At 39.7% G+C, this 11166-nt stretch overlaps 1 protein-coding gene across 1 annotated transcript; it reads right to left on the bottom strand.

Moving 5' to 3' along the window:
• Positions 1-3247: 3247 nt before the first annotated feature.
• Positions 3248-9934, bottom strand: LOC108675543 (alpha-L-fucosidase). The gene is made up of 10 exons (XM_047880458.1): positions 9571-9934; positions 8822-8983; positions 8305-8553; positions 7589-7752; positions 7030-7231; positions 6607-6747; positions 6130-6206; positions 5692-5837; positions 3611-3749; positions 3248-3301 (listed from the first exon to the last, which is right to left on the bottom strand). The coding sequence occupies exons 1-10, from the start codon at positions 9614-9616 to the stop codon at positions 3248-3250; spliced, it is 1380 nt and encodes a 459-aa protein (XP_047736414.1). The 5' UTR covers positions 9617-9934.
• Positions 9935-11166: the final 1232 nt, after the last annotated feature.

The following is an 11166-nucleotide window of genomic DNA, read 5'->3' as shown; positions in this document are numbered from 1 at the left end:
GCGAACCTCTAATTGCCATGCACTCATAAATGTGATGTTGGAAAACAAGTCATTAACATGACGAACTTCTTACTTGCTTTAGTTTTGCATAAAGCACTCGAGTTACAACCTACGTTGCTTGCAGGCTAATTAGGCTTGAAATAAAACTAACTCGTCGCGCGAACAACACAGCTAGAGTCAAGCGCCAGGAGGGCCACAAGACCTGATGCTTAAGGTCCCGTATTAAGACTTTAAAGCGCTTAGGCTCTTTACTCAAGGAGTTTCGCGAGTTTCAAAGAAGGCGGGCCAGAATTTTAATGTTCTTGCGAGCTTTACGAGTCTGCAAATAGTTTAGGAAGAAAGGAAAATATTGTGCCACTTGTAGACGCAGATCCGGGCTTGGAGGCATGATTTCAGCCTTGGGTTTACCTTTACAGCGCATTGAGATCATTGAAACAAAGAGAAACAATTATCGGTGACTAGCTACTGCTCTATAAAAATAAATTCAGTTAAATTGTATAACTAACACCAAGTTATGCTTAAAACAGCCACTACCAACCGTTGCTTATCATACAAATTGTTCGAAAAATTGCATACATTCGACATTTGCTTGGAAGGCGCTACAGTGAGCCCGATCGGCCGTCGTGCGACAACCGCGAAATGAACCGATGCAACGAAGCAAAAAAGTGACTGGCTGCTATAAACGGGACTGGCGTTACGTCGAAATCAGAATACCACACGACTTGAAACAGGTTAAATTTCGTATATTGATCTGGCAATCTCCCAGCAATTCACTGGGAAGAATGATGGATTTCGTAAACTTTAACTATACCGTCATTAGTTTGCATTGGGCCCATAGATCAATGCAGGTTATTTACTTTCTTTGAGAATTTTGTGCGGTCGTGTCATTTGTATTAGTAAAAACGCTGCTATAAAATGAGGTGGATAATTTCCCGCATAGAGAATTTTTAAAGTTTTGATTTATCGTTTCAGAATATTTCAGAATTTGACCGCTGGCCATGCCTAGCCTGATTCGTACATCTCCTTGTTAGACACGTATTTTTCAGAAGTATTCGTCAACTCTTTCAGCATACCACTAAAATTCCCCGATCTGTAGTAACTTCAGGTTGATTTATTTCTTGTAATAAATGAATTCAAATTATAGCCTATAATTTCAGCCTATATTTCAGCCTTTAGTGCAGTTTTGTCGTTGTTTCTTAGCTCAGAATTTCTTGGATTGCATTGACACAGGATGTTTTTTTAACAATGGATACTAGGAGTTGGAGATCATAAACAGCGCGCTAGGTTGAGGGATGGATCACCGCGTGACTGACGTGCGAGGAGGCGCTTGGGAATCCTTCTAAGAACGCATCCATTTGCCGACTAGGAACATTGAAGGTAACAAGTTGTCTAATTGGATGGCAAGGAGAACGCGAGTCACCCCACAACATTTCTCGGAGATCCTCGGTACCTGTCCAGACGGGTCTTGATTAACTTACATCTCTTGTGTAGTGCAAGTTTAGTTTAGATTTTGCATAGCCTAGAATAGCGTTGCTTTGAAAGGGGTAAGGGGAATACTTTGTGAGATGATGCAGAACTGACCAGAAAGATTTTTCAGGTGTAAGAGCTGTTCGATTAATTGAGCGATTAATTCGTTTAATTAATTAATATATACAATTTTATGTGACCGAATAAAAAAATTGATTCAGTTAACACACTGTTTAAAATAAGACGAAAGTAAAGGTATAGGGAAGACAAAACGTGGTAAACCATGAAATTTGGATATTTTATCCATTGCTCGCTTCATATTCTCCGCGATTTAGTCAAGTATTCATTTGAACTTGAAGAAATTGTGGACACTCTGGGCAATTTAAATTAAATTTGAGTGCTTTTTGGTAACCGTTTCGCTTTTCACTGGTGCAAATACTCGTAGTTTTTACTTGTAATTAAATGAAAAGTATAATGCCCCATAACTCGAAGACTACCGATTCTCACCAGCGTGTGGATGCGTCAGTGATCCTAGTCTTCCGTTGCCGTTGCCAAAGGCTGCATTTGAGAGTACTACACTAATCCTTTCCTGCGACTTCAAAAGACCGCATTCAACAACGAGTCTTTGGTGCAAAATTGAGCTCTGGTGTCCGAGAATAATTGCTGGTCGGGGCGGCGGGAGAAGTTCGCATGGCTCTCACGTCAAAGAATATTGACACTTAGCGCGCGCAGCGCCATTCGTTAGGTGGCCTATCGCCTAGCTGCCACGAGCCTGTTTGCTCAGAGAAACTCGATAGTCGACGACCATTGTCTGCTCTCAAGGCAATTACGAAACAGCTCTTGCAGGGCATTGTCTCGGCCCCAAGCGCTGCAATTTGTGCAGCAATGCGCCAGCGAGACGCGTCTTAGGGGCTGAAACAAACGCAACTGATGGGCTTATGCTTCACGCTCACTGGCGTGCGGTCTTGAATAACAGTTGCTTGCAAGTAATGGCTGGTGGTCGTGCAAGACGTCCACGGGTGCAATATTCTACTGAGGAAACCTCCACTTTCAATTTAATATGGAATGTTTAAGACTTGCAAGGGCCGAACAAAGTAAACTACTAACTGGGGATTTATACTAAACTGTATATTCCAGCATAAAAGAAAATGTTTAGTCGAATTCATTAAGATGAAAATTTAAAATATTATACAAGCAAAATTAAGCTGAAGATCAGTTGAGAATTGGACGTTTGCGCGTTACGGGATGAATGTAAGAAATCATTCATATCTTCCTACTGCAAGTAAGGATATTCATAAATGTAGTTCTTAATCTAATTGTTGACTATTTCCAAATTGAAGAAAAGAGATCAACGGGAAAAGGATTTAGGAAAATGAGATATGACAAATTGAGTATTCAAATATCATGATTCATCTATTGTGAGCAATGTCGCTTTTCAATGCTAGTTTGAATAATTAACAACAAAATATAACCACAAAGAATCTGAGACTTCAAATACAAAGTATTTGCACTTCGAAAATTTTCGACAAAACGCATTGTTAACAAAAAAAAAAACAGATAAGATTTACGATTTTTCTCTTCAATAACACTAATGCTGGAAAATTAGAATAACTCTACCGAGAACCCTCATTTTAATAATAGAATGGTCGAAGCTCAAAGACGTTGGGTGTACAAAGGATGTCATAAATTAAGTTAATGAAGCCCTGGGCACAAAAAAGACGCGACATCAAAAGAGCTCAGCCGCGCGACTCTCAAAATTCGCGAGCAAATGCAAGCCTCGTTATCTCGGCTGGAGCTGTCGAGAGACGAGCGAGATGGTCAGGATTGATGTGGGCTGCGTGGGCATTGATGTGGGTTATGTCACGGGAGGAGAATTGACGTGGGTTATGTCACGGGATGAGGATTAATGTGGGTAATGTCACGTGAGGAGAATTGACGTGGGTTATGTCACAGGAGAGGGATTAATGTGGGTTATGTCTGTCTCTTATACACATCTAGATGTGTATAAGAGACAGGTGATGGAGGTACTAGAGCGGTATAGTCATATATTTATTTGTCTTACTTTCAAGACCTCCTGGAGGCTGCCCCCCAGCATGGTGATGGAGGTACTAGAGAGGTATAGTCATTTATTTATTTGTCTTACTTTCAAGACCTCCTGGAGGCTGTCCCCCAGCATGGTGATGGAAGTGCTGGCGGTGCTGCTGACGGAGGCGAGGGTGAGCAGGTCGTCCTGAGGCCAGTGCAACACGATACCGTAAACCGCGCCACCCGAACTCGTGAACCTGAACGTAAGACATTTATTAACAGTCAGTCAGGTTATTCGTTTACTGTTCATAGTGATTTAGGAGAAATAACTTTAGGTTTTGATGTTAAATTCCAAGTTTCTGATCAGGTAATGGAACATTATCCAGTCAAAAGAATAGCATGGGCGAACTTGCCAGACACCAGGAGCAACTGCACTCACCTGACTAAGGCGTAGGTGCAGTGACCCTGGTGCTCTCGCAAGACCCCCGGCTTCAGAGTACTCACAAGACCCCAGGCGTGATAATGTGGGTTATGTCACGGGAGGAGGATTGACGTGGGTTATGTCACAGGAGAGGGATTAATGTGGGTTATGTCACGGGAGGAGGATTGATGTGGGCTATTTCAAAATTTTAATTAAATGAAGTCTTAAGGATGACATGAAATAGATAATACGATTGGAAAATTTTCCAAAGAAATTTTAAATGGTTTAAAAGTATTAAATGGGCTTGGATGCCGTAGGAAACATTGCTGAAGAACGGAAATCATTGGGTAACTTAAAAAAATATAATGGCTTTGATACATGGTAATGCTATTAAGCTTTGATAGGAATTTGAATTCTAGTATATAAATTTTATAATGCTTGGGCTTAGGATAATTACATCATGTAGACTGTAGAATGAAGGATGATAAACCAAGTTTGAAATGAGAAAATTTTTTAGTTTTTTTATACAGATGAGAGTTTTGATGAGAGAGTTGATTTTGAACAGATGAGAGTTTTGTTAGTGTTTACTTGATATATAAGGTTTTGTGGCAAACCAAAGTTTCAGTTCCAGTTTTGCGTGTACCCAAGTTTCATAGTTTTGGGAATGTTGTATCAAAGAACTTATAATAGTTCGTGTATCTATGATAGATTGTTTTTTACTAAAACGTTTAGATCCAAGATATCAGGCTTTTTCAAGAATCCTTCGTTTTCTGATCACTTCTGAAGGCAAACGATTTGCTCGATTTTTTGGTTCCGGAATTGTCAGTGATGACCCATGTTGTTGGAAAAAGCATTTTCCACATGCTTCAGTAAGCTTAAATATCTGGACTAGTTTTGTGTAGTAAAATTAGAAAACGGAAACTGTTGGTTGTTGGGCGGATAGCCGGAGAGTCAGTTGGCGGAGACACGCGGCGCCGAATACAGTGATTACTATAGCACCTGATACGCTAGCCTTTTACGTGTCCAGTGTCTGAACTATTTAATCAATAAGCTATAGTCCTACATGAACTTCCGTTGTACCGATTTGTGATTAATTGTATTAACCTAATTCTTGAATAAAGTTATTGAACTTAAACGTTTACAAGTGCCCTTTTAAAATTCGTGGTTGTAGAATCAACAGTTAGACAGCGCAATGTACTAAAGAACGATCACTATAGGCCTATATGCGGTGTCTCAGCTGATACGGCAGCTGACAGGCCCGACAATGTAAGTGAATCCTACCTACGGTATGTCTTTTCACTAATAATTAGAGACCTTATACTGATTGCCTGCCAGATTATACCTTGTGGTTAAAAAACTACACCGATTGTAGTTATTTACTTTTTTGGCGTATGACATAAGCAGCTTGTCTCAGTGAAATTTTTTTAAAGCGCTCGTTCACGTAAAAAATATGAAAAAGAGACACATTAAACTCAGCCTAAATTTATATAAATCTTACAAATAATGCCGGCAGAGCAAAGTAAATGTTTCGGAATGAACATGCCAGGAATATTGATGAAACCTTGCATTCAGTTATGAGCAGCGTTAATATTCTAATAAAGACAACGAGTTGATTTATATTAATTCAATATTTCCGCTAGTAAGGATTGGTACATTTATATAAAAAAACTACGCTATATGCCAATGGTTTAAAATCATTCAATCTTTTGAAGGTGTTCAAATAATTAATTGCTTATAATCTTCAAACAATTAGCTCCGCCATTCAAAGATTCAACAACTTATTCAGTATGTCCCAACGGCTCGTCGCTTTGTCCGATTTCATCGCAGGCATGACATCGGTCATCTTCAGAACCCACGCCCAGCGGCCGCGAACTCTCGATTGCTGCGGTAACATCACCTGCAGGCCCTTCCATACTTCCTTGAACTGCGCAGGGCAAAGGGGGAGGGAATGATTTAGAAAGTGGAAATTATTTAGAAAGTTGAAATGATTTAGAAAGTGGAAATTATTTATAAAATTGAAATGATTTAGAAAGTGGATATTATTTATAAAATTGAAATGATTTAGAAAGTGGAAATTATTNGGGTGGGACCAATGTTAACCAGCAAGTTGCCTGCATAAGCGTACGGTTAAGATAATATTGGCCTCCATGATGGCGGGGATCATCCCGTCGTAGGTGGGACCAATGTTAACCAGCAAGTTGCCTGCATAAGCGTACGGTTAAAATAATATTGGCCTCCATGATGGCGGGGATCATCCCGTCGTGGGTGGGACCAATGTTAACCAGCAAGTTGCCTGCATAAGCGTACGGTTAAGATAATATTGGCCTCCATGATGGCGGGGATCATCCCGTCGTGGGTGGAACCATGCAAGTTGCCTGCATAGCACGGTGAGACTAATAGAAATCTATTATCTAGACAATGATGGCAAAAATCATTACCACTTGCGCGAGGTCATGTTTACATAAAAATTGCCTGCACTCATAGTCAATGTGGTTTATCCAGCTATTGCGTAGCGCCAAATGTACGATCGCAGATCCAGTTCGAATGAATTGAAACGGGATTTCACCTTGGGCCATGAGAACTGCTAATGTAGGCACAAAACCGTATAATTTTGCTTAATCGCTCAAGAGAATTAATTTCCCGTGGGTGTTTATGAAAGCCAGAGATCACTTGCTCGGTATGAGTAGAATCACCTCCACAGCTGATGGTTTCAGCGAGAATCGTGATGAGGTCGTGGATGGTGAGGTAGTCGGTGGCTGGTGCGTTGCGACGGTAGCCCCACGACCGCTTGTCCAGCGTCATGCAGTTCTCCCACTTGTGAGGCTGTGCCACGCCTGATTTGTCATTTAAATTTTTTAATTCCCTTGGTATATGACATTCGGGATGTATAGGAATCAATGCTGGAATAATTAGTTTTTATAAAAAACTCAGCGTTTGCAAACCTGAGATAAAAACAGCAACATTTTGACTCTCGTTGAGCAAATGGGTAAATTATGAACTTGGGTTTTTCGTATCATTAAGTTATGTAAAAAATAGCAAAAAATATGAAAAAGTAAAATATAAAAATACGTTAAATTATGAACTAACATTTCAACGACAACTAGATTTTTCGTCACCTGGATTGTATCGGTCCGAGCACGTGTAGAACGATCCATGCTTGCAGGCATCGCCCTTCCCCCAACGATCGTTGACAACGACCGTCTCGCTGACCGGCGAGTCGTTGAAGAGCCACGCTAAGAAGGTCGTCGAATTCCAGTATTGGTCTGTAGCATCTTCGTCGCCATCTGACCAGATCACTTCTGGCTTATACTTCGTCACCTTCAAGGAAAATCACAACATCAGTATTTCAGCACTACCAAAGAATAGCACTAGAATAAAAGTTTAAACTCAGAATTTTAATTTTAAAGCTCCTAAACTTAAAATTGCGGAACTTGAAAATATATCGAAAATTCTCAATGTAAACTCTTTACTGCGTAACTCATATTTGTTCGATACATTTTTAAACTTATTGAAAACTTATTTCGGGTAGTTCGTCATCGATAGGAATAATCAAACCAGGCATCTGGCGTTGAAATAACGTTATTACATCGAAATCAACTCACAATCACCGCTGTTTCAACGTCATTTTCCTGCACTGATGGTCTTAGCTATGCTCACTCTTTAATTCCTACTTACGAGCTCCATAAGTTCAGGCATGGTTTTGGTCTTCACGAAATGGTTGGTTTGGAAACCGTTACTTTTGTCCTGCAGGAAGAGGGGGTTGTACCATTCGAAGAGGGAGTGGTAGAGTCCGAAATGCAGGTGAGGATGAACCGTTCTGATAGCGGTGGCCAGCTCACCTGCATCGTTTCCATAAATGAACCTCTAAATAAGTTGATTTGTGTCATTTCGTTAATAAATTCAATACAGCATAACTTCGTGTGGAATTGAAGTTATACAGGTGCCATGTAATAATGTACGAAAACACCGACTGATAAAAAATGGACTCGTATAAACATTGATAGATCCAATTAATATTAACAGTAAGGTGTTAGCTGAATAATTTTTGGAAAGTGACCGAATTACTTTTGAATTATATATAAAGTAGGAATAATTATTAAAACCCATATATAGGATGTAAACTACGTTCTATGTGCATAATTCAGCAAAGTACCTTGTTAACTGTGACGAACAAAGCAATCAGGGACACGATTAAGCAATCTCTGAATACTGTTTGCTCAAACTAGATAAAGATTTAGTTACTCCATTTCTCCGTAGAACAGAATAGTATATTGTAGAATAGAGAAGTCCCTTGTAGAATGGAATAGTCACTTGTAGATCGAATAGTCACTTGTAGAAAATAGTCACTTCTAGAATGAAATATTCAGTTTGAAGCGATTCTAGTCACTCACCGACCAAGTCGCGCTTGGGGCCCACATCCATGGAGTTCCAGTTCCAGGAGACTTTGGAGGGCCAGTTGGTGTAGCCCTCGTGGTGCTTGCTGGTCAACACGACGTACTTGGCCCCAGACGCATTGAAAATGTCCGCCCAGGCAACTGGGTTGTAAAATTCTGCCGTGAACATCGCAGCAAAATCTTGGTACGTGAACCCAGGCCGGTAGTTTTTCTCCATGAACTCCACATATGCCGGATTTTTAGTGACTGGAATAGGGAAAATAAAGAAATTGCTTGACTTCTCACTCTTACAGAATTATGTATAAATGTCTTAATTATTTTTACTCTACATAGATTTTGTGCTCGAAGGCAAAATTGAGAAAAAAATTACCCTCCATTAACAAAATGGAACTGCGAATGAATACTTCTAACTTTTCTGATTTCGAATTACAATTCTTACAATTCTTGTATCTGGAACTGTAGTAATAACGGTAATATATATCCTGAATCTCTTATGACTGAAATTTTCCATCACCCCAGCTGTGCCAGAACCACTCGGAGCCGAAGGAAGGCACCGAGAAGACGCCCCAGTGGATGAAGATGCCAATCTTGGCCTCGTCATACCAGGCGGGCAGCGGCCGCGCGTCCAGCGACTCCCACGTTGGTGCGTACTGCGCCTCGCTCAGCGATGCTGCTCCTGTGGGGACCATACAATTGGGATTACTTCACTAACCCTGTTTATATTCATTTTATTTATGTTTTATAATTTTATTATTATTTATTATCTATTCACTTCTATTGTGTTTCAGTAACTTTTACATTGATTCTGAAATATTGACAGCGTTCATAAATCCATAATTATTCGTGTTTCCTTCAGAATAAATCATTTGAAACTAATTATATTCAAATAGGTACAGTGACTCCCAGCGATTGAAAAAAGTGACCATCTCCGAATCCTGCTCAAGGATATCATAAGAAAATGATTAATTATAAAGGTTTTCTAATGAAAATTTGGCACGTTGTTTCTGCTCTCTAGTTCAATAATCATGGCGTGTAAGAGTTTATAAGTTCCTTCGAAGAGGCAGACTGCAATGAAAGTTTGAAGCACGCTGCACATTTCGTAAAATTAGATAAAACTTAGATCGCATCGAGCCTTTTATTGGTGAAACATTGTCTCGAAAGAGAATGTCGCACCTATGAAGTTAAATAGTATCACCGTATATATTAGGGTTTTAAGCACTGGTATAGCTACAGACCACATTGAAACAAATACTGAAAACTTGCCAATGTAGAGTAGGGTCCCAAGCATGATGACCGCGGTGCGTCTCATGGTGATAAGCTTGCACTTAAGTAAAGACTTAATTGAAGATTATTTGCCAATTTGTTTCGCTTGGTTATATAATTAATTATTCGTTATCTGAGATAGCTAATCTGTTCTATGAAGGAAATAAAATGCTTTAATACACAGGAGAAACTGGCATTCAATTGTAGGCTGAGATTCCACACTCGAGTTACATGAAATAACAGTTAATTGTCGATTGCGATAATAACATCATGTTTCAGATTCAGGATAACACTAATGCTGTGAAATATTGTCTTTTCTCCTCTTACGTTGTACATGAGATCAAGTTATACTGTCGAGACCGCAACTGCCAGTGGCTGTGTGAAGGCGGCAATAAGCACTTGTGCGGTCAAGTCAGCTCTTCAGAGAAGATGATCGTGAAGAGATAACATCGTATCGCTGGGTTAGAGATACCACGATGTAGCAGAGACTTCTGTGTTTATTCACCGCAGTAAATATTTGATGAGGAAGATACATGAATGCTTACATTTGTTTTGTATTTAGCATGCGCATGGGAGAGTGAGCAGACGAAATATTATTGTTAGAGTCCATATTGACGTACTCAAATGGATTATCGAGAGAAAACAGACAAAATGCGACTTTTGGTAGTGTGTTGTAAGGTTTCTCCACCGAATTCTTGAAATAAAAATTTAGAATTTCATTATCATTTTTGTGATAATGTGGGCTTGCTTAAAATCCTGACAGTTCTAAATTTCGATTTGAATATCTCACTTTCACAAAATTGTTAGCGAAGTTATCACCTTGCCGAGAAGCGATCTTCTACATAATTTTGACCTAAACAACGAATCATCAAAATTATCAATGCAGACAATAATTTGATACTTCAATTCATTCCCTTATTCCCCCTACCGTTTGGTATGCGATCTCACGGCACAGGAACTGCACTAACCTGAAGCATTGAGTCTTATATGCCTCCTGCCTTTATCTCAATCACCTCCCTCCAGCCCCACTTGAGATGACGCTCAGAACACTTGAGGACAGACGTTAAATCAAGTCGTTCTCAACTGAGAATCATCCATAAAGCTCTTATAACTCCATAAAGAAGGCGTTACGACGTTTTTCATCGGTACTTCGGCGCGGTAGAAAGACGGTCGTATTACGATGGGCGATCCGCAGCCTAGAATTCCAGCACCCGCTGGTATAAAAGAACTCCGTCTCTAATTGTTCTTTTTTGGAGGGGTACATCAGAGTGCTCTGCTGCTGCTTCAGTTATATTTAGTTTGTACTTTCCCCTGAATTAAAAATTTACTGGTGGCTAAAGGCGAATAGAATTCTTCAGTGCAAGCTTCCTTCGCTATTTATGACGCAATGAGAAGGCCCATCGTTCTTTCATGCGATCCCAGAATTGCCTTGGATAAATATGAATGTATAAGATTATTCTGTCAAATTGATTTAAATTATATGAATGATTATTAGACTATTTCAATGCTAGCTTATGAGGCATTGATCCTTGCATGGAAAAAATGATGAAACATAAAAGCATAAAATTCATGAATACCTCTGCCCAATCCTCTGAT

This window comes from Hyalella azteca, unplaced genomic scaffold, assembly GCF_000764305.2.
Source record: "Hyalella azteca isolate HAZT.00-mixed unplaced genomic scaffold, Hazt_2.0.2 contig5418, whole genome shotgun sequence".
NCBI classification, from domain to species: Eukaryota; Metazoa; Arthropoda; class Malacostraca; order Amphipoda; family Hyalellidae; genus Hyalella; species Hyalella azteca.
The sequence above is the reverse complement of the archived record's forward strand: the minus strand, read 5'-3'. Positions and strand labels throughout refer to the sequence as shown.

What these genes read in the sequence shown, in the direction of transcription:
- LOC108675543 (XM_047880458.1), bottom strand. Translation starts at nt 9,616, where the DNA reads ATGAGACGCACCGCGGTCATCATGCTTGGGACCCTACTCTACATTG. An exon ending in TGGGACCCTACTCTACATTG is followed by an intron (nt 8,984 to 9,570) that starts GCAAGTTTTCAG and finishes TGGTCCCCACAG; the next exon opens with GAGCAGCATCGCTGAGCGAG. An exon ending in CTCGGACCGATACAATCCAG is followed by an intron (nt 6,748 to 7,029) that starts GTGACGAAAAAT and finishes ATGACAAATCAG; the next exon opens with GCGTGGCACAGCCTCACAAG.